Genomic DNA, 23,566 nt, shown 5'->3' with positions numbered 1-23,566 from the left:
ACCCTCCAGAAGTTCTCAGACTACAACTTCCAGCATCCCTGATTACTGGCCATGCTGGCTAGAAATGTTTCCAAATCCACTACAGTGGTACCTCGGTTTAAGTACCTAATTCGTTCCAGAGGTCCGTTCTTAACCTGAATCTGTTCTTAACCTGAAGTACCACTTCTGTTCTCATCCTGAAGCAAAGTTCTTAACCTGAGGTAATATTTCTGGGTTAGCGGAGTCTGTAACGTGAAGCGTATGTAACCTGAAGCGTTTGTAACCCAAGGTACCACTGTATCTCTTTCTTAGCAATGTTGCTCCCTCCTGATTTCTCAAGGCTTGAAATGTCATAGCACACCACTGCGGCACCAATCGTTCTCCTGTTTACACTTCAGTTCATATTTGGGGCCTGCAGATGCATGGAATGTGCTAGAACACGCAATGCCTCCCCAGGACAGCTGCCAGCTCTCGATTAATAATCAACAGAATATATTGCTAAAGTTTACCTATTTCCATCTACCCAGACCACCTTTCAGGCCTAGGTCCCAGGAAGCAACTGAACAAACCAAATGTTAAAAATAATAATACTTAAGTTACCACTTTGCCATAACTGCCTTGCAAGAGACGTTGACCATGAGACTAGCTCCCTCTCCCCCTACCAACTCTGGCCAGGGATGAGTGAGGTAGCCGTGCACCAGAACCAGCATGGCCTAGTGGTTAGTGCAGTGATTCCCAAAAGGGTGTGGCACACCACACTGGTGTGGCAGGAAAGGGTGGCAAGTGTGGTGGGAATATTCAAGGACAGTGAAAGAAACATTTAAACTTTTCATGGTAGTATAAAATACAAAGAACAGACTATAAAGAACACACAATGCTGTTTTTAATTGAGCAGAAAGATGTTTGGAGTGACCAGTTTTGACATATTTTTATTCTGAAAGTGGGGGTCAGTCACTGAAAAGTTAGAGAACCACTGGATTAGAGTGTCTGACTGGGAGATGGTTCAAATCGCCACTCGGCCATGAAGCTCTCTAGGTGACTGTGGGTCAGTCACTTCATCTCAGCCTAGCCCAGTGGTTTTCAACCAGTGTGCTGTGGCACCCTGGGGTGCCTTGAATGATGCTCAGGGGTGCTGTGGGCAACACTGCCTCTGTCCCTCTTTCCTTCCCTCCCTCCTCGGATGCCCTCTGGAGTCTCTGCCTCCCAAAGGCTTGCACAGCTGTTTGTTGCAGCAGCCTGGCTACAAGCTCCCCAGGCGAATAGTGCCTCAGGGGCTGGCCAGGGGGTGCTTCCCAGGCCCCTGTAGGGCACTGTGAGAAGCCACCTCTCTTTAGGGACAGGGCGGAGGCAGCTCAAAGACAAAATATGGCAGCTACAGCTCCCCAGAGGACTCGCAAGGAGAGGGGAGAAGAGAGGAGGCTGAGGCAACGCTCCACAAGGGAGGATTCGAAAAGGGGTGAGGGGCTGCCAGCTCTACAGGCAAGGGGTGACACAACTGGGCTCCTGAGCCCCACAGGGGTGCCACAGAAATATGTAGTTGGTCAAGGGAGCCATGGACTCAAAAAGGTTGAAAACCTCTGGCCTAGCCCACCTCCATGGCCAGACTGCCTCTGTGGCTGGTGAGGCAGTCTCCTCAAGTGACAGGCTGGGGGGCAGCTGGGAAAGGTGGCAGTCCAGCCCCACAAGAGTGTGCTGCTCGCTGCCTCCTATGCTTGTTGCCCTCTTCTTCCAAACCCCTTGTTCCTCTCCAGCCTCTTTTTTTCCTCCCTTGCTACCTTCAGCATCGGGATGTGGGTGGCGCTGTGGGTTACACCACAGAGCCTAGGACTCGCCAATCAGAAGGTCGGCGGTTCGAATCCCCGCTCTCATTGCTCGGTCCCTGCTCCTGCCAACCTAGCAGTTCGAAAGCACGTCAAAGTGCAAGTAGATAAATAGGGACCACTCTGGTGGGAAGGTAAACGGTGTTTCCGTGTGCTGCTCTGGTTCGCCAGAAGCTGCTTAGTCATGCTGGCCACATGACCCGGAAGCTGTACGCTGGCTCCCTCGGCCCATAGAGCGAGATGAGCGCCGCAACCCCAGAGTCGGCCACGACTGGACCTAATGGTCAGGGGTCTCTTTAGCTTTTTACCTCCAGAATGCCAGGGCTTCCCTGGGCCACCATCAGTTGCCTCAGGTGGTGGTGAAGGAGGAGCAGCCGCCATGCCTACCTCACAGGGTCATTGTGGAGATTAGAGGAGGCGGAGAAATCTGCACACCACCTCTTTGAGCCTCTGGGTGTGGTGTGATATAGACACAATAAATAAATAAAATTATCGCCACCCTGTAGACCCCTATGCCCAAATGTTGCTATATTGCAGCTCCCATCCCTAACCATTGGGCTCTGCTGGCTGGCAGTGATGGGAGTTGGAGTCCAACGACACCTACAGGACACAACATGGGCTATCTCCGATCTAGGATATCCCCGTGTTTGCGTTTGCAGAACAATTTCTCTACAAGGTATCTGTTCCAGATCAGTCTCTTGTATTCCAGATGTGATCAAAGTGAGCTTTAAAACAAGAAAAGGAAGTATTGGAAAGGTTTCGGTAAACATGCTGGTGGAAAACCTGCAATGCTGTTGGACTCCAACTCCTTTGATTCCATAAGGACATAGGAAGACACTTCTGGATCAGTGCAATGGCATCCTGGTCTCTCAGAGGCCAACCAGGTGCCTATGGGAAACCTACAGGTGGGAGTGAGCCCAAAAGCTTCCAGCAACTGGTATTCAGAAGCGTTGCTACCTCTGACCATGGAAGCAGACCACAGCCATCATGGCTAGTAGCTGTCCTTTCCTGTATTCTGTCCTGAATCTGTAAAGTGAGAATCATAGAATTCTAGAGTTGGAAGGGAGCCTGGGGGTCATTTAGTCCAACCCGCTGCAATGCAGGATTATACAGCTGTCCCATATGAGGATCAAACCTGCAACCTTGGTATTATTAGCACCAAACTCTAACCAACTGAGCTATCCAGGACCAAGATTTTCTTTCTTCACTTTCTTTCTTTTGTATATTATTTACTTCATAGAATTTATATATTGTAGGGAGGGGTGGACACCTCATAGCGCTTTGCATTAAAAATAAAAATATCACTTTTTTTTTACAACCGTAATGTAAAACATACAGAAAAGTTAAAGCCACAATAGAATAAAGCACATTAACACTCATGCAAGCTTCCTCTGCATCTGTCTTATTTCCTGTCCATGGTCAGGATGGGAGCTGTAATCCAACACTCTCTCAAGGGCCAGATGTTTCCCTGATCTAAGAAAACCCCACCCCCGTTTGATCGCTTTTGCCTCAATTTCATGTATATAGGGTCCGGGCTGCCTTGTTCCTTTCCTGCTTTTATGCCAGGACCAGGAGCCACCCGGACTCTTAGGGGTTAAACTGATAGAGAGAGGCGTTTCCTAGACGGGCTCTCTCCCCCACCCCCAAGGTGTGCTCAATTCTTTTTCCTGTTTCTCCTTGGCCAGGTGGGAGAGACTCTTCTCTCTCCGTTCCGCTTACTTTTTATCTCTTTTTTTGCTTTCTCAAATTTTTGGCCATTTTGGATTGCAACATCCGAGGGGCTGCAAGGGATCCTGCAAGTGGAACAATAGTAATAAAAAAACGGTGAGCGAAGAGGGGATTGTTTTGGGGAGAAAAGTTGTGAATTGGGAAGGAAAAGGCAGAGAAGTATCTCCTGCAAGAAAGTCTAAGCAAAAGACGGTTGCTTAATGCGGAGCCGTGTGGTTCAGTGGTTAAGGGACTGAGCTAGAACTGGGGCAGGCGGGGGACCTGGGTTCAAATCGTCACCCAGCCACGACGCTGCCTTGGTGAACTCGGGACACTATCTCAACCTAACCTTCCTTGTTAGCGTTTTTATTAAAAAATATGGATGTGGAAGTGATTGGTCGTATGCTGATTTGAACTTCCTGGATGAAATGTGAGATAGCTGTAGAATAAGTATCCCAATCTCCTGCAAGTGTGTGCCACATAATTTTCGTTCCGCACACTAGATTCATAGAACTGTTGGAAGGGACTCCAAGGGTCATCTAGTCCAACCCCCTTGCAATGCAGAATTCAAACCTAAATAACCTCTGACAAGTGGCCATCCAACCTCTACAACAGTTACAAAAATGTACATCAGGCAAAACCTTAAAGCTTGTTAAAAAAAAAGAAAACAAAGGAATTTTTCCAGGGTGGTCAGGGAAATAAACACTCCAAATAAGTACATCTGCAACTCACATCCGGGACCAGGTGGCTGAGAAACCCACTGCAGCAGGAGAAGAGGGTTGCCCATGGTTCTTTGACATCAAAGCCAATAATGGGCTATCTTAGAGCTGTGCTGGATCAGGCCAATAGCCCATCTAGTCCAGCATCTTGTTCTCACTGTGGCCAAGCAGGCGCCCAGATAGAAAACCCACAAGCAGAATCTGAGCAGGAGAGCCCTGTCCCCTCTTGTAGTTTCCAGCAGCTAGAATTCAGAAGCATCTCTGCCTCCCAAGTGTGGAGGCGGAGCAATAGCCATCCTGGCTAGTAGTGCTTGAGAGCCTTTTCCTCCTTGAATCGGTCCACTCCTCTTTTGAAGCCGTCCAAGTTGGTGGGCATTACTGCCTCCTGTGGGAGTGAATTCCATAGTTTAACTATGCAATGGCAAGGAATTGATCCTTTCATGCACGAGAAGTTAATCTCCGGAACTCCCTGCCTATTAATATCAGGCAGGTTCCTTCACTGAACTGTTTTAAGTGGCTTCTAAATACCTACTTTGTTTAGGCAAGTCCACTCAGGCGTGTAACCTTATTGCATATACACACACACACACACACAGAGTGGTACCTCGGGTTAAGAACTTAATTTGTTCTGGAGGTCCATTCTTAACCTGAAACTGTTCTTAACCTGAAGCACCACTTTAGCTAATGGTGCCTCGCGCCTCCGCCACACAATTTCTGTTCTCATCCTGAAGCAAAGTTATTAACCCAAGGTACTATTTCTGGGTTAGCGGAGTCTGTAACCTGAAGCGTCTGCAACCTGAAGCGTCTGTAACCCGAGGTACCGCTGTATGTTTGAAAACATATATATATGAAAACAAATATATCCCAGGGTCCGATTTATGGGAAGGGACCTTCTGGGCCAATGTCCAATTTCCAACATGATCACGTTCTATTGAATCAGACATTTGGTCCATCTGTTCTACCCCAGGGATGGGGCGCCTGCGGGTGTTCCCAGATGCTGCTGGATTCTAAATCCCATCCTCTGTGATCGCTGCCCAGACCAGCTGGTGCTCATGGGCATTGGAGTCCCAACAACTTCTGGGAGCTCACAGCTCCTCCACTCGCGATCACAATGATTTTCGGCTGTTCTTGGGGTCAGCTTCACTCTTATTAGTTCAGCAAATTTCCCACTTGCCTTGTTTACTTCTCTCCCGCTCTGCTTTGCTCCCTCCATGTTTTTGCTTTCTGGGATGGGTCATTGAACTCTGAGAATGCTTCTTGCTTGCCTGCAGGGAGGATAGAGAAGGGTGTGTGTGTGTAAATTTATCTTGCTGTTCAAAGGTAAAAATTTTGCTCATTGCTTTGCTCATGTTTGCCTCTGGTCCCACCCACCTCTGACATGTGGCCTAGAAGGGAAGGCGGGAGAGGGTGGGTGGCTGTTGCCCTGCCTCTTGGGTCATTTAATCCAACTGCATGCAAAGCATTTTCCTGAACTACTGAGCTGTGGCCTTTCCCTGCAGATGTGCGATGCTTGTGCACAGTTCACACCTCTTCCCTTGAGGCCATGGGTGGGGGAATCAGTGCCCCTCCAGACATGGTTGGGTTATTTCTATTTACTTAACAAAATTGACATGCCTTTTGACTGAAAAAACACCTCGAAGCCATTTACAAAAATATACATACTATACTGTATGTCTGTAGAATGTATATCATTGGTCGCCCTGGCTGAGGGTGTGGAACATGGACAGGGGTTTTTATTTTTTGTATTTTTTAACTGCAAGTTTTAAAACCATAAAGGCTGGTAATAATAATAATAATAATCCCCGTGACGGGGTGAGCTCCTGTTGCTCAGTCCCAGCTCCTGCCAACCTAGCAGTTCGAAAGCACATCAAAGTGCAGGTAGATAAATAGGTACTGCTCCGGCGGGAAGGTAAACGGCGTTTCCGTGCGCTGCTCTGGTTCGCCAGAAGCGGCTTAGTCATGCTGGCCACATGACCCAGAAGCTGTATGCTGGCTCCCTCGGCCAGTAATGCGAGATGAGTGCTGCAACCCCAGAGTCGGTCACGATTGGACCTAACGGTCAGGGGTCCCTTTACCTTTACCTTCATACATACATACATACAACAGGAGGGCTGCAACCCCCCCCATCTCTGATGTAACCGAACAGAGGAGTTTCCTCAGTTCACAAGTATTGATGGTTGTTTGCTTTCCATTCTCCGTTCTGCAGCCAGAATAACAATGGAAGACCAGAACTTGACAGGATCCTTCCAAAAGAAGAGATTGGAGGCAGGAGGGGAAGACCCCCAGGTTACCCCCATTGGGGCCTTGAGAGAGTTTCAGGCAGGGGCGACCCTGCGACAAATTAAGCCAGAGCCGGAGGAGCAGTGCTGGGATGCCCAATGGCAGCAGTTCCTGAAGACGATGAAGAGCCCTCCGTCAGGCTGGAGAACTCCGCAGATATCCAAGTTCACACCAGAGGAGGATTTGAAGGACTCCCAGGCCTCGGGGAAGGCCGTAGCCATGGGCAACCAGTGGCCTACAAGGGAGTGTGTGGCCCAAGCCCTGCCAGGCCTCCCGGGAGAAGTCCAGGAGGCCCATCAAACTCTGGACCTTTCCGTGAAAGTGAAGGAAGAGGTTCCGGAGAAGCAAGCTCTCAGCTTGGAGATGCGCTGCCTACGCTTCCGCCATTTTGGCTACCGGGAGGCCGAAAAGCCCTGGGAGGTCCTGAGGCAGCTCTGGGAGCTCTGCTGTCAGTGGCTGACACCTGAGAGGCACAGCAAGGAGCAGATCCTGGAGCTGGTGACCCTGGAGCAGTTCCTGACCATCCTGCCCCTGGAGATGCAGTGCTGGGTCCGGGAACGCAACCCGGAGACTTGTGCCCAGGCTTTGGCCCTGGCAGACGAGTTCTTGCTGAGGCTGCAAGAGGCGGAGCAAGTGGGGGAAAAGGTCTGAGATATTTTTGTAATTTCATAAAATGTTGTACTCCAGGTCATGAACCTATGTCGGTCGTGTCCATTGACGTCAATGGGTCTACTCTGAGTAAGGCTAACATTTAAAGTTTCCCCCTGAGACTGCTGACACCTCCGTCTTCTGTGTGGATGGTGCCATTTAACTTGCATAAGCGACTTCATCTCACCGGCTGCATCTCTCTTCCTGTTTCAGCTCCCGGAGCCTTTTCATATAGTGACTGTTAAGTCCCCCAAATCAGAGGAGGATCCCTCAGATGCTGTGGAGCTGCTTTTCCCTGCGGAGGTGGCCCGGGAGAATGAGGAGCTTGCCAAGTTGCTGGGTGAGGATCCCCGTGTCCAAATCTCACTGTTGGATGGCCTCTGTGGGGATGTTTCCTGCGCTGGCACTGGAACTGCCTTTGCCGTCCTGGTGCCCTCCACATGTGGGACATCAGCTCCCATGGTGTGCAGGCCAGGATAATAATAATAATAATAATAATAATAATAATAATAATAATAATAATAATTTATTTATTTATACCCCGCCCATCTGGCTGGGCTTCCCAGCCACTCTGGGCAGCTTCCAACAAAATATTAAAATATAGTAATACATCAAACATTAAAAGCTTCCCTAGGACTTCCGGAGGCGGCGCAAAACCGTGATGGCGGACCTCTTCGAGCTCTGAAGAGGGGCACCGCAGGAAAGGGTTGCTCGCGACGGCGCAGCGGCAACCCATTAAGATAAACCACGGGCAGAGTGAGTCCGTGGCCGTGGGACCCGGCGGGCACCTGGAGCGACCCCGAAATCACGAAAGGAACCCCGTAAGGGGCTCCGGAGTGAAGGAGGGGGAGCGGTGCTGTGGGTTCATCGCTCTTTCTGCGGAGGCGAAGCCGCGCGGCTGTCACGGATGAGCGCTGACCTTTCTTCCAAGAAACATCGGGCTGAAACATCAAACCCGTGAGTAAGGACTTAAGACTTTACAAATTAAATCGGAAAATTTGGCTAAAAACGGGAGACGAGAAAGAGGAAGTCCGTCTTCCGATACTGCTTTCAAGATCAAAGCAGACGGTCTAAAGAGCGGAAAGCGCTGTGAACAGGGAAGCTTTGAAGCTTTAAATCGGGACTTTCGTGCACATTTGAATTTCACTTTTAAAGAATAAATACAGCATAAAATTGACCTGGAGCGGACACCCCAAGGGCAAGGGAAGACTCTAACCCCAAATTCCCGGGTGGCCGGGTAAAGTTGTTTAAACTGCGGAACTGTTGCAAGCTTCCAGATACTTTTGTAACTTTTGAGCTCATCTAGCTGAAGTGGATACAATTGCAGGCACCTTGCTGGAACTTTGTTATATGTTGAAAAGGGCTCTGCAGGACTTTTTTTTTTTAGCGTGCTGGAACTAATTTGCTTTTAAAATTGTTTTTAAAGTTGGAACAAAGAGACTTTAATTGTGGAAGGTTACCTTCTTCTTACTAAAACTTTGGTGGCACTCCCCCTAGAGGACATTGGGAATACAGAGGCCTGGGAAAGTTTTTTTTGTTTACCTTCTCTCAATAGACTGTTTTTAATTCTGGACTTGCCTTTCCCATGGGATTACAACACTTGACCTTGAACGTTGACTGATGAGTGGCACAGGAAAGACAAGAGCAGCCAAAGCTAAGGAAGCTAAGGAGAAAGAGAAAGCAAAAAAGCAAGCACAGCTTTTGCAAACAACTTTAACTCAGGGACGTAGATTATCAGTTCCAGCTGTGCTTGCGACACAAAAAGTAGAAACCGAAAAGCCTGAAAAATCTGAAGAGGAAGATATGGCAGCAGGAGGAGCGGAGGCAGTACTGAAACAAGTTTTGGAACAACTGTCAGCAATAAATCAAAAAATTGATAATCAATCAACAAAAATTGACCAAGCAACATCCTCGATTCAGAAATTGACAGATCAGGTTTCCCAACATACTCAAGCAATTGAAAAATTGCAAGGAGCAACAGAAGAGAATCGTAAACTGGCAGGGGAAGCCGTTCAAATTGCAACATCAGCTAAAAAAGAAGTCGAAGAAGTTAAAGCGGAAGTCAAGCCTCTTCATAAACAGATAGGGGACCAACAAACCTATCTCTCGTTGGTGGAATTGAAAAATCGCGAGACCAACCTTAGACTAAGGGCAGTCCCAGAAATTGAACAAGAAGATTTGAAAGGACTTTTGACAACAGAGTTTACAAAGTTCTGGGACTTAAAAGAAGAAATTGATTTTAAAATTGTATCGGCTTTTCGGTTGGGAAGATTAGTAAGAAAAGATAGATCCAGAGATTGCTTAATAGCTTTGAGATCAAGGGAGGAGAGAGACAAAATACTAGGCCTACACTTCAAAAACTCAATTGTGATACAAGAGAAAAGGGTGGAAATTTATCGAGATATTCCTAAACAGTTATTGGACTTGAGAGCCACCTACTCAGATTTGGCTAAGTTACTGAGACTCAACACAATTCCTTATAGGTGGGAGTTCCCACAAGGGCTATCATTCACTTACAAACAGAAGAAGGTTAAAATAAGATCACCAGAGGACTTACAAAAGTTCCAGCACGACCACGGAGAAGACCTCCAAAAAGAAGCAGCAGCTAATTGGCCTATACCCAACCCAGGTGGAGCAATACCTGCACCTTCGGAACCAGAAGAGAAAGAAGATACACCGCTCTAGGTGTAGCAGAATAGTTCAGGATGTCTCTGCGGCTACTCAGTTGGAATATAAATGGCGGAAATTCCCCGGAGAAAAGAAGGAAGTTATTTTACATATTGAAGAAAGAACAATTGGACATTATTTGCCTACAAGAAACCCATGTGACCAGGCTCCACAGGAAGGTTTTGGTAAATAAAAGATTAGGCCAAGAATTTATTTCGTCTGACAAAGTAAAGAAAAGAGGAGTGGTGATCTATGCTAAGGAGAGCCTGATACCTAAATTTCTATTTAAGGATGAACAAGGAAGAATTTTGGCAATTGAAATTCAAACCCAAGGAGAAAAAATATTGATATTAGGAATTTATGCCCCAAATGACGGGAAATCAGAATTTTTCAAGAAGCTGCATGAGACGTTGCTGGACTATCTGGACTATGCTAACATCATAATGATGGGAGATATGAATGGAGTGGTGTCTACACATATGGATAAGTCTTACAACCAAAACTTAACATCTGATGGCAGACTGCCCAAAACTTTTTTCGAACTGACTGACAATCTGGATTTGATCGACATATGGAGGACAAAGAACCCCCTAGGTAAAGAAGGAACTTTTTTCTCTGAGGCCCACCTGTCTTGGTCAAGGATCGACCAAATCTGGACCTCCAGGGGGCTGGCACCCAAGACTAAAAAGGTGGAAATCTGCCCAAAAACATGCTCCGACCACAACGCCTTGAAAATAGAACTTAGATTAACTCAACCCGGTTCCTTCAGATGGAGAATGAATGACACACTACTAAGAGATCAAGAGATTGTGAAAAAGGCCCAAAAAACATTAAAGGACTATTTTGAGATAAATCTGAATACTACAGTTGAAAAAAGAACGATCTGGGACGCAAGTAAAGCTGTTATGAGAGGGTTTCTGATACAACAGAATTCAATCAAGAAAAAACTCTGGAACGGAAAGAAGGACAAAATATTGGAGAAAATACACCAAGGAGAAAAAAAACTGAGAACCAAACCAAAGTCCAAGGAGGTGCTGAGAGAAATTAAATTCCACCAAGCAGAATACTCAAAATTGATCAATCAGGAGATTGAATGGAAAATAAAACAGATGAAGCAAAGATCTTTTGAATCAGCAAATAAATGTGGAAAGCTGCTAGCTTGGCAGCTGAAAAAAAGACAAAAGCTAAACACGATAACAAATCTAGAGATTGATGGAAGGACCGTACAGAAACCAGAAGAAATTAGGAGGTGCTTCCACAGATACTTCAAAGAACTGTATGCACAGGGGCCCCAGAAAGAATCAGAGATAGATCAATTTTTAAAGATAAATGGACTATCAAAAATAACTCAAGATAAAAGATCAATCTTGAACTCTATAATAACCACACAGGAAATTGAAGGTGCCATTCAGAATATGCAACTAGGCAAATCTCCAGGCCCGGATGGACTTACCTCCAAATATTACAAGGTTCTGAAGGACTATTTGATACAACCTTTGTTGGAGGTATGTAACCAGATTATGGATGGGAAGAGGGCACCAGAAACGTGGAAAGAAGCCTTCATCACATTGATACCTAAGTCAGAATCTGAAAAGACTCAGCTTAAAAACTACCGTCCCATCTCACTCCTAAATGTGGATTACAAAATATTTGCAGACATTTTGGCAAATAGACTTAAAAAAGTCTTAAATGAAGTAATTCATAAAGACCAAGCTGGCTTTCTCCCTGGTAGACATTTATATGAGAACACTAGAAACATCATTGACATTTTAGAACTTTTGCAGACTAACAGGAACACAAGGGCGGTGTTAATCTTTATTGATGCGGAGAAAGCATTTGACAATATATCTTGGATGTTTATGAAGAAGAACTTGGAGGGGATGGGAGTGGGACGGGGGTTTGAGAATGGATTATATGCAATCTATTCAGAACAAAAAGCTAAATTAATAGTGAACAATGTGGTGACGGAGGAATTTAAAATTGAAAAAGGGACACGACAAGGGTGCCCTCTATCCCCTCTGTTATTTATTTCAGTCCTGGAGGTGCTATTGAATATGATCAGAGAGGACCGGTTGGTACAAGGGATAGAGGTCGGAGTGAAACAATATAAACTGAAAGCTTTTGCAGATGACCTAGTTTTGACACTGCAGGAGCCAGAATCCAGTACAAAAAGAGTTCTCGAACTTATATCTGAATTTGGTCGGGTGGCGGGATTTAGGTTGAATAAACAAAAAACTAAGGTTCTGACCAAAAATTTAACAATTACAGAAACAGAGGGGTTTCAGAGAGAAACAGAACTGAATGTGGTTAAAAAAGTGAAATACCTTGGGATCTATTTGTCCTCCAAGAATTTGAATTTATTTAAGGATAATTATGAGAAATGTTGGTTGGAAGTTAAAAAGGATTTAGAAATTTGGTCAAGATTGAAACTTTCCTTGTTGGGAAGAATTGCAGCTATAAAAATGAATGTGTTGCCGAAAATGTTATTCTTGTTTCAAACCTTACAGATCGTGGACAGAGTGGATTGCTTTGGAAAATGGCAGAAGGATATATCTAGATTTATCTGGCAGGGCAAAAAGCCCCGAATAAAGTTTAAAATATTAACAGATTCGAAAGAAAGAGGGGGGTTTGCCCTGCCGGACTTGAGGTTGTATTATGAAGCTGCAGCCTTCTGCTGGCTGAAAGATTGGTTTTTGTTGGAAAACACCGATGTCCTAGATCTGGAAGGTTTTAATAATGCTTTTGGATGGCACGCATACCTATGGTACGACAAGGTTAAAGCACATAAATTGTTTAAAAGCCACATTGTCAGAAAAGCAATTTTTGCAGTCTGGATGAAATATAAAGACTTACTAGAGAGTAAAACTCCGAGGTGGCTATCACCAGTGGAGGCCAAGGCCCGAAAAAGACCCAATATGGAGGCCTATTGGCCGAAATATTGGGAATTGACTGAAAAAATTGGAGACAATTGGAAGTTGCAGAGCCAGGACAAACTAAAAAATAAGGTGCGAGATTGGCTACATTATGCTCAAATTCAAGAGGTTTTCAAAATGGACAAAAAAGTTGGTTTCCAGGTGGAAAAGTCGAAACTAGAGACAGAATTGTTAGAACCAAAGACAAAGCTGTTATCTAGAATGTATAACTTGCTGCTTATGTGGAATTTACAGGATGAGACAGTTAAATCTGCTATGATTAAATGGGCACAGGATGTTGGACACAACATTATGTTTGAAGACTGGGAAAGGTTATGGAACACCGGAATGAAATTCACGGCCAGTACGGCCTTGAAGGAAAACATTATGAAAATGATATACCGGTGGTACATGACCCCAGTCAAGTTAGCTAAGATACATCACCTGTCTGACAATAAATGTTGGAAGTGTAAGGAAGCAGAGGGGACTTTCTTTCACCTCTGGTGGACATGCCCAAAGGTTAAGGCTTTCTGGGAAATGATTTACAATGAGTTGAAAAAGGTATTTAGGTATACCTTTCCCAAGAAACCAGAGGCCTTCCTGTTGGGCATGGTAGACCAGAAAGTGTTAAAGAAGGACAGAACTTTGTTTATGTATGCTAGTACAGCAGCAAGAATACTCATCGCAAAGAACTGGAAGACACAAGATTTACCCACGCTGGAGGAATGGCAGATGCAGTTGATGGACTACATGGAGATAGCTGAACTGACCGGCAGAATCCGAGATTTGGATGTAGAAACAATTGAGGTGGACTGGAAAAAGTTTAAAGACTACTTGCAAAAGTATTACAAACTGTATGAATCTTAAGACGGTGCATGATTTGGAAATGATACGCTTTAGCAATTATGATTAAGTAAATAGTAAACTAAGTGATAAAAGAGAAAAGGAGATAATATGAAATTGAACATGTTACGTTTATTTTAAAGGTATAAAAATTGTGACATAATACATTGAATATAGATACATAACATGTAAAAGTTACAATAAGGTATGACATAAGGTAACAAATTGCTGACATTGTTAATATAAAGAACGCAGAATCGGAAGGGGTGGGGAAGTCCAAGTTGGGATTTTTGTTAAAAAAAAAAAAAATGGTTTCTTGTAAACTCTTTATTTGTTTGTAATGTATAAAATTTGGAAAGAAACGTAATAAAAAATATTATAAAAAAAAAAAAAAAAGCTTCCCTAAACAGGGGTTCCTTCAGATTAGTGGAGAGTTGTGCTCCAGCAAAGGGGGAAACCTGTGACCCTCCGCATGTTGCTGGGCGCCAAGGGAGCTGCCAGGGAATGCACCCAGCAGAGAGTTAGTTCTTTATTGTCCAAGCTGACACAGTAGTATTCATGGTTCCAAAAAACCGCACACACCAGCCTAGTGTCTAGACAGCTATTCCCAGGCCTGTGCTTTATGGAGCAGTTGCAACAACAGGAGACCACAATCCCTCCAGCAGTTTATGTACCATTCCCTGACAGGTTCCACACATGCACCTGGAGACTGCCCCAGTTAGCAGAGCCAGTGATCAGGCATGATGGGAGTTGTAGTCTGCCCATGTCTTGAGGCCCACATGCTCCCCAGCGCTGCCACAGAGTAAGACGTGTGGTCTCCCAAAGATCTGTCTTTGACCCTGTGCTTTTAAACTAGATTATAAACAACCTGAAGTTTGCGTGGAGCCTTGACGTTTGGCCAGGTTTGCCCGTGGTACCAAATTATGGAGGGTGGTAAATATAGAAAAGTTGTGATGAGCCCCAAAAGGATCTCTCCAAAGTGGGCGAACGGCCAATGAAATGGCAAGTGCTGTTTGGTGTAAGTATGAAAGTGATGCATGTCGGGGCAAGAAATCCTAGCTTCACATATGTGCTGAGTGGTCTGAGATTCTAGATACAGTGGTACCTTGGGTTACATACACTTCAGGTTACAGATGCTTCAGGTTACAGACTCCGCTAACCCAGAAATAGTGCTTCAGGTTAAGAACTTTGCTTCAGGATGAGAACAGAAATCGGGCTCCGGCGGCGCGGCGGCAGCAGGAGGCCCCATTAGCTAAAGTGGTGCTTCAGGTTAAGTACAGTTTCAGGTTAAGTACGGACCTCCGGAACGAATTAAGTACTTAACCCAAGGTTCCACTGTACTGAACAGGAGAAGGATCTTGGGTTCATTTTGTGGATAAATCGTTGAAGATGTCCATCCAGTTTGCAGCAGCTTTGAAAAAAGGCAAATCCTATGTTGGGCAATCATTGGGCAGTGAGCAAATGTAAAACTGCCAGACTTATTAGAAACCTATAGCGCAACCATACTTTGAATACTGTTTATAGTTCTGATTGTCCTGTCTCAGAAAATATATTGTAGAACTGGAAATTATCATTATTCTTCAATTTATTACCTGGCTTTCACCAGCAGGTCCCAGGGCTAGTTACCACTATTTAAACTTCAAAATGAATAAAAGCTATTTACTCAAGCCAGAAAGCAAAATTGATTATTAATAATGATTTAACTGATTATTTCGAAATTTCAAAGGGTACGAGACAGGGGTGCCCTCTATCACCTCTTTTATTTATAATGATACTAGAAATTATAGCAAATAAGATAAGAACAACTCCAGAAATACATGGAATTAAAATTGGAAAAATAGAATACAAACTGAAAGCATATGCTGATGATCTGATGGTATCATTAGAAGATCCACAAAAAAGTGTCCATAAGGTAATAGAATTGTTAGAAGAATTTGGAAAGTTATCGGGTTTTAAGTTAAACAAATCAAAAACTAAAATGATGACGAAGAACATGGAAGAAGTTATGAAAAACCAGCTGGAGGCTAAAATTGGAATTAAAGCGGTAAAAAAAGTAAAATACCTGGGAATTTGGCTAACTATGAAGAACATAAATTTAATGACGGACAATTATGAAACAACCTGGAAAGAAATTTAAAAAGATTTAGATATATGGAACAGAATAAAATTATCATGGTCAGGAAGAATGGCCACAATTAAGATGAATATACTTCCAAAGTTGTTATTTCTATTTCAAAATATTCCGGTGATAAGAGGAAACAAAGTATTTAAAGATTGGCAGAAAATTTTATCTAAATTCATTTGGCAGGGAAAAAGGCCTAGAATTAAATTTAAATTTCTTACAGAGAGAAGAGAAAGAGGAGGTTTTGCAGTACCGAATTTGAAACTGTATTACGAGGCCTCATGCCTCTGTTGGATTAAAGAATGGATTGTAATACAGTGGTACCTCGCAAGACGAATGCCTCGTAAGACGAAAAACTCGCAAGACGAAAGAGTTTTCCGTTTTTTGAGTTGCTTCGCAAGACGAATTTCCCTATGGGCTTGCTTCGCAAGACGAAAACGTCTTGCAAGTTTGTTTCCTTTTTCGTAAAACCGTTAATACCCAGGGTGCATTGCTTGAAGAGGTGCAGTTGCGACTTGACTTCGAGGAACAACTCATAGCACGCGGTGTGGTAGCCTTTTTTGAGGTTTTTGAAGACTTTGGTGATTTTTGAAGCTTTTCCAAAACTTCTTTTGCAGCCATTTGGTAAGTTAAACTTTTAAAACTTTTTGGGGGGTTTTTGGATTTTGGGTTGGGGTGTTTGGAATTCAAGGACTTGGTGTTGGGGAGGGGTTTGCAAGAATCTGGAAGCTTGTGTGTTTTTTTTTCTGCATTTTTATGATTTTTTGTGACCATTGGGCCACTCTGCTGTTTTTTTTAAAAAAAAATTCTGGGTTTGAATTTCTGTGTGGTGGGTGGCTGGGGGAAGAGTTGGGGAGGGGTTTGCAAGAATCTGGAAGCTTGTGGTTTTTTTCCCTGCATTTTTATGATTTTTTGTGACCATTGGGCCACTCTGCTGTTGTAAAAAAAAAAATTCTGGGTTTGAATTTCTGTGTGGTGGGTGGCTGGGGGAATAGTTGGGGAGGGGTTTGCAAGAATCTGGAAGCTTGTGTGTTTTCTAGGAGGTTTGGTGCTTTTGAATTTTTTGGATGTGAAGCACTGATTTTTTTTATTTTTGGGGGGGGGGTTTGCGAAGGTAGGAGCTGTGTTGCCATGGGATCCAAGAAGACTGCTGCTGCAGAGGCCGGCGAGAGGAAGAAGGAGAAGGTTACACTGGAAATGAAGAAGGAGATCATCCGGAAGCACGACGGTGGAATGCGTGTGACAGACCTCGCCAGGGAGTACGGGAGGAATCCATCGACCATCGGGACCATCCTGAAGATGAGGGAGAAGATCCTTGCGACTGATGCAGCCAAGGGAGTCACCAGGATCGTGAAGAACCGCCCAGCTGTTCTGGAGGAGGTCAAGAAGTTGCTGCTCATCTGGTTAGAAGAGAAGCAGCGTGCAAGGGACACAGTGACTGAGGCCGTCATTTGTGAGAAGGCCAAGGCCTTGCACGCAGACCTCGTCCGGGAACAGCCAAGAACCTCAGGCGAGCCAGAAGTCTTCAAGGCAAGCAGAGGTTGGTTTGACCGGTTCAAGACAAGATCTGGAATCCACAGCGTGGTCAGGCATGGAGAGGCTGCCAGTTCTGATGTTCCTGCGGCTGAAGACTTTGCAGCGGAGTTCCTGGAGGTTGTGAAGACGGAGGGCTATGTTCCACAGCAGGTCTTCAACTGCGACGAGACCGGGCTGTTTTGGAAGAGGATGCCCAAAAGGACTTTCATCACTCAGGAGGAGGCCAAGTTGCCTGGCCACAAGCCCATGAAGGACCGTCTGACCCTGCTCTTCTGTGCCAACGCAAGCGGCGACCTGAAGATTAAGCCCCTGCTGGTGTACCACTCGGAGAACCCACGGGCCTTCAAGAAACACAAGGTCGACAAGGAGCAGCTGAGTGTCATGTGGCGATCCAACAGTAAGGCTTGGGTCACACGTGTGCTGTTTGTGGACTGGGTCAATCTTGCTTTTGGCCCTGCTGTCAAACAGTACCTGCTGGACAATGACCTGCCGCTGAAGGCTTTGCTTCTGATGGACAATGCTCCTGCTCATCCTAAAGGCCTTGAGGAGGACTTGTTGGAGGAGTTCAGCTTCATCAGCATCATGTTCCTGCCGTCTAACACCACGCCACTGCTCCAGCCGATGGATCAGCAGCTCATTGCCAATTTCAAAAAACTCTACACCAAGGAGCTTTTCAGGCGATGCTTCGAGGTGACTGATTACACCAACATTACCCTGCAGGAATTCTGGAAGGACCACTTCGACATCGTCGCCTGCTTGAAGATGATCACCATGGCCTGGAACGGGATCAGCCAGAGAAATTTGAATTGCACTTGGCACAGCCTGTGGCCGGACTGTGTGGCACCAAGTGACTCTGATGCACCAGAGTCAGCAGTGGTGCAGGACATTGTTGCCTTGGGGAGGACCATGGGCCTGGAGGTCACAGAAGAGGACGTCAGCGAGCTGGTGGAGGAGCACGACCACGAGCTGACCACCCAGGAGCTGGTCGAACTGCAGGCAGAGGCTGCGCAGGAGCAGGCCTCGCTGGAAGAGGAGGAAGCAACTGAGGAACGGCTGTCCTCCAAAGAACTGAGGGACATTTGCCTGAAGTGGAAAGATGTGCAGGCTTTTGCACAGCGGCACCACCCTGACAAGGACCTGACACATGACCTTGCGAACACTTTTGATACAAGGGTCATGTCGTCTTTCAGGGAGGTGCTGAAAAGGCGGATGAAGCAGCAGACCATGGACAGGTTCTTCAGCAAGAAGCAAAGAGTGGAAGAGGAACCTTCTTCGAGTTGTCCCCCAGAGTCTTAGAAAATGTACTGTACACTTTGTTGATTTTTAAATGTTTTTCTGTCATGTTTAGAAACTTAAATTATTGTTCCTTCAATTTTTGAAATGCTCTTTACATTATGTGTGACTTTAAAGAGCAGTTAATAAACTCTTTTTGTACCAAATTTGGCTTTGTTTGGACTTTTTTTGACCATAGGAACGCATTAATTGATTTTCAATGCATTCCTATGGGAATCCGTGCTTCGCAAGACGAAACATTCGCTAGACGAAAAAACTCGCAGAACGAATTAATTTCGTCTTGAGAGGCACCACTGTAAAAAACACTGACCTACTAGATTTAGAAGGTTTTAACACCGGATTCGGTTGGCACGCATGTTTGTGGCATAATAAAGCAAAAGTACATAAAGAATTCTCCAGTCACATCATTAGAGGACCTCTGCTAGAGGTTTGGGAAAGAAATAAAAATCTTCTTGAAAGGAAAACTCCCTGGTGGTTGTCACCAATAGATATTTTAACAATTTAAAAAAACAAACATAGAAGGTAAGAGATGGACATATGAAGATTTATTGGTGAGAACAGAAAAAGGTTGGCAGATCAAAACGTATGAAGAACTAGGAGATAAATTAACGAGTTGGTTACAATTCCATCAAATTAATGCACTGTGGACAGAAGATAAAAAGATTGGGATAAATGAAAAAAAATCAAGATTCCAGATAGAAATACTGGAAGGAAATTCAAAACTCTTATCAAAAATGTATAATCAACTGTTAGAATGGGATACTAAGGACGAGGAAATAAAAGAAGTTATGGTGAAATGGGCGATAGATCTGGGATATAATTTGGAATACAATAGTTGGATTAAGCTCTGGAATAAAGATATGAAGTTCACTGCTTGTGTTGCCTTAAGAGAAAACATGGGAAAAAATGATGTACAGATGGTACATCACCCCTGTAAAATTAGGAAAAATCTATAAGAATGGAGATAAAATGTGCTGGAGGTGTAAAAACAAGGAAGGTAGTTTTTACCACATGTGGTGGACTTGTGAAAAAATCAAGAACTTCTGGGAGCTCATTTATAATGAACTAAAAAAAATGTTTAAATATACTTTTGTTAAAAAACCTGAAAATTTTCTTCTGGGAATGATTGGCAATGAAATTAAGAAAGAGGACCAGACCTTATTCCAGTACGCAACAACAGCTGCTAGAATTTTAATCGCCCAAAATTGGAAATCAATCAATATCCCAACAGTAAGAGATTGGCAAAGTAAATTATTTGAATATTCAGAATTGGCAAAATTAACACAAAAAATTAGAGACCAGAAAGAAACAAAGTTTATTAAAGAATGGAATAAATTCATAACCTATATTGAAGTAGATTTAAAAAATCCAAAGATCACAGTAGGCTTAATATAACCCTTCGACATACAAAAGTTTTAAAGATAAACTGTGGGGAAAAATGTATTACATAACCCAAAACTGAGGTGGAGGGAAATTAATAACTTACATGTTTGTCTTTGTTTTTTCCCCCCCTTATAATTAAGTTATGTTGTTCTTAGTATTGTTTTTTTTCCGTGAAGAATTTATTTTCTGTACATATGTGTGTATATGTGTGTATGAAAATTAATAAAGAGAAATTAAAAAAATAAAAATAAATAAATTTCAAAATGAATAAAAGTTAAAGATTACCATCACAGGAATAGGGTCAGCTCTGAAAGCATGTGTCTCGGGGTGTAAGAGGGCAGGGTAAAAATTCAACATTCTCCCCACAGATTCCTCAGATCGTTCTTTACCCCACAGGCAATGCAGAAACAAAGGCGAAGGAGCGAAATCTTCCGTTGCAAAGATCGAAGCAAGCAGAATTCAACTCAATACCTTTGGGGAAAGCTAGAGAGGACGACTTGCTCCATCATGACAATCGAGGCTGGCTTTTGACTCACCAGGGACTAGAAACATTCCAGCAGTCAGTGCCTTGTGAGGAAGTGGACACCATCGTATGTAACAGCCCTGTGAAACAGGGACTCGCTGAGGGCGAAAGAAGAAATATGTGCATGGACTGTGAAAATCTGTGCCACAGCTTCAACTTTCCCAAGAGTCAGAGGATGCAGATGGGAGAGGACCCTGACCATTGCAGTCTGTGTGGGAAAGCCTTGAGGAGCGGCCCCTCCCTCGATGCGCGCAAGCGGGCTTTCCCGGGAGAGAAACCGTACCGGTGCTCTGAGTGCGGGAAGAGCTTTGGCTGGAAATCGTCGCTCACTTCACACAAAAGGATCCACACGGGGGAGAAGCCATACAGGTGCTCCGAGTGCGGGAAGAGCTTTGGGATCAGCTCCCAGCTGGTGAGGCACAAGAGAATCCACACAGGTGAGAGAAACTTTCCCATTGCCCCGACTGCGCTAAGAGCTTCAGTCAGGTAGCCTCTCTCTCCTGACACACGGGAGAATCGCCACGGGGGGAGAAGAAGGATGTGAAATATTTTCCTTGAAGCTTGAATTGGTTTTATTCTGGATTGTTTTATTTGATGTGTTGTAAAGCGCTTTGAGGCTTTTTCTTTAAAATGTAAAGCGGTATAGAAATGAAATGAATAATAAGGATAATTTCATTGCCAAAAGTTAAAAAATGGCACCTCGGCATTCCATTGTGGCGACCGTAGCCTAGGTTTAAGGTGCCATTTGGCTATTAACTGATAGATATCTGAGTTTTTAATTCAGCCATGGAAGGATGCCATCAGCAGGGCTTCCTCTCCCACTAATAAGGCTGAAGGGGGCTGAAGCACAAGATGGCGGTTGTGGAGCCTTGGTTTCCAGTATTTTCTCTTGATTATAATTATATTATCACTCCCCTCACCCCAGAAGAAATCCAGTTAACCGCTCCACCTGTTTCTTTGTTGTTAGATCATTTGGTTGCAATGCCGTCGCACAAGAAGAGGAAGATAGATTTGGAGTGCCGCATTTTCAATAAGAAATGGACACATGACTATTTCTTTGTGGAGCTGAAAGGCATGCCCGTGTGCCTCATTTGTGGTGAGGCCCTTTCCATCCTGAAGAAGGCCAACCTGCAGAGGCACTACAGGACGAAGCACATCCAGTACGAGGAGTTCCAAGGGCAGCTGCGCGAGGAGAAGGTCAAGGCGCTGAAAATGGACCTGCACGCCCAGCAAGGCATCGCCCCAGAACCAAGGAAGGAAATGGACAGCGTGGAGCAAGCCAGCTTCGTGGTGAGCGAGCTGGTCTCCAAAAAGCTTCGCCCGCTCTCCAGAGGCGAGCTGGTGAAGGAGTGCATTGTGGCCACCGCCGCTCTCTTGGCCCCAGAGAAGCTGAAGCTCTTTGAGAGCGTGAGCTTCTCTCGCAGGAGGGGGCCAGCTCACAGCAAGAACTCGACTCGGGGAATGGAGGGGTCTCTGGCAAGGGACCCCCGGGGCCCCCGATTACCAGAGGTGAACTTGGAAAGCCAGCTGCTAGCGGCCACATTGTTGATGCCGCCAGGCAAAAGTGAGCTTGAAAAAGAAACACAGCCGCAAGTGTCACACTGAAAAGCTGCTGTGTTGAATGTTTATCATTATTTTATATATATTCTCTTCTTTATTTTTTTCTTAAGTTCTTCATCATCAGAATTTTATCATTTGTACGCCACCCATCTAACTGCGTTGCCCTACTACTCTGGGTGGCTTCCAACAAAATATTAGAAACACAAGAGCCCTCAAACAGTAAAATCTTCAGCTGTGAAGTTATATAATTTTTACATTTTTTTATCTTGCAGATTATAGAAGATGGTTCTGGAATTGGTTGGCTCTGCCTAACACTTCCTCTTGCTCTGCCAACCAATAGGCATCAGTCCCCACTGCTTCTGTTTGGACCCCGCTCCCCACAAAATAGATTTTTCCAATGGGTCACTGGCCTTTCATTTAACAAATAACGAAAGGTTCCCCACAGCAGAGTGTTTAAGTGTAGGCTGGTGCCAAAGGTAGAGGCAAATGGTTGCAATGTATTAACCTATATTGCTTGGTTATATTCCTTTTTTTCTTCTGTGACGGACCTTTAAGAAATCGATCTGGTGGTGAGGCAGGGATTGGGTGATCTTTCCTCTTTGAGGCGCAGTTTGTTCCTTTGTACGTTCAAACATGAAAAGTAAAAGTGGGCCAGCACGACAAAATGGTTACAGAATATTTACCTGGCGAAAGGCTGTCATCCTGTGGCCCCTTCAAATGTTGTTAGATTTCAACTCACGTCTTCCCTGGCCGTTGGCCATCCTGGCTGGGACTCATGGGAGCTGGAGTCCAATGATCTCTGAAGGACCACAGGTTTCCTTGCATCTAGGTCCACAAATGCCGGGGACAATTCAAATCCCTCCCCAGTCGTGAAGCTGATTGGGTGACTTAAAGCTGGTCACCATCTTTATGTGAAACCTCCCTCACAGGGTTGCTGTGTGCGTGAAAGCAATATATCTTGCAGCGGCCTTGATGAGGGAAGTGTGCAACAGAATGTACTTCCTAGGTAAAAAGACAGGAAATAGTTCTGAATCTGATTGGGAAAAAAGCATTCTTTGTCTCCATATAGCATATAGCAGGGCTGGGGCCCATGTGTTATTGAACTCCAGTTGAAGTCCCAGCATCTGGTTCCTCAGCCCTCTGCACTCTCTCTTTGTAAACCTCCAGCTGCCAGGTGACAGGAAGCAGCCAATGCCTTATAGTTCAGAAACAGACTGCCAGGAACTGGGATTGCAAGTTGCCAATCTGGGAAACTTAGGCAAGCATCAACATATTCAGTTTCCATGCTTATGAATGTTGATTTGGATCAGATCGCCTGAGGTGTGGAAATATTAGGGGAAATATCTGCTTGACACCACCTTGGGATAGTTTTGACAGCAATTAGGGGAACTGGGAATATTTCTAGGTCCATCAGGGTTGATGGACCAGCAAATAGCGAGAGAGGATTAAGGTGTGTGTTGGTGGGGTGGGGGTGGAATTAGGCCTTGTTTCTTGTGCGGCAGATAAGAGATTCCATAGTTCTTAAGGGTGAAAGTTTGCTGCCTGTCAAAATGATGCTTGAGCCTTTTTTTTTC

General features: G+C 44.7%; 1 protein-coding gene across 2 annotated transcripts; it reads left to right on the top strand.

The window, feature by feature from the left end:
- The first annotated feature begins 3,132 nt into the window (after positions 1-3,132).
- LOC128409010 (zinc finger and SCAN domain-containing protein 30-like) lies at positions 3,133-23,032 on the top strand. Of its 2 annotated transcripts, XM_053379163.1 has the most exons (6): positions 3,133-3,623; positions 6,432-7,150; positions 7,367-7,493; positions 20,306-20,869; positions 21,400-21,722; positions 22,265-23,032. In XM_053379163.1, the coding sequence occupies exons 2-6, from the start codon at positions 6,443-6,445 to the stop codon at positions 22,418-22,420; spliced, it is 1,878 nt and encodes a 625-aa protein (XP_053235138.1). In that variant the 5' UTR covers positions 3,133-3,623; positions 6,432-6,442; the 3' UTR covers positions 22,421-23,032. The 2 variants fall into 2 exon arrangements, with proteins under 2 accessions (XP_053235138.1, XP_053235137.1); XM_053379162.1 differs by having other exon boundaries at positions 3,134-3,623; positions 21,400-22,375.
- The last annotated feature ends 534 nt before the right edge of the window (positions 23,033-23,566 follow it).

The sequence above is a fragment of the Podarcis raffonei genome, chromosome 2, assembly GCF_027172205.1.
Source record: "Podarcis raffonei isolate rPodRaf1 chromosome 2, rPodRaf1.pri, whole genome shotgun sequence".
Lineage (NCBI taxonomy): Eukaryota > Metazoa > Chordata > Lepidosauria > Squamata > Lacertidae > Podarcis > Podarcis raffonei.
The sequence above is the reverse complement of the archived record's forward strand: the minus strand, read 5'-3'. Positions and strand labels throughout refer to the sequence as shown.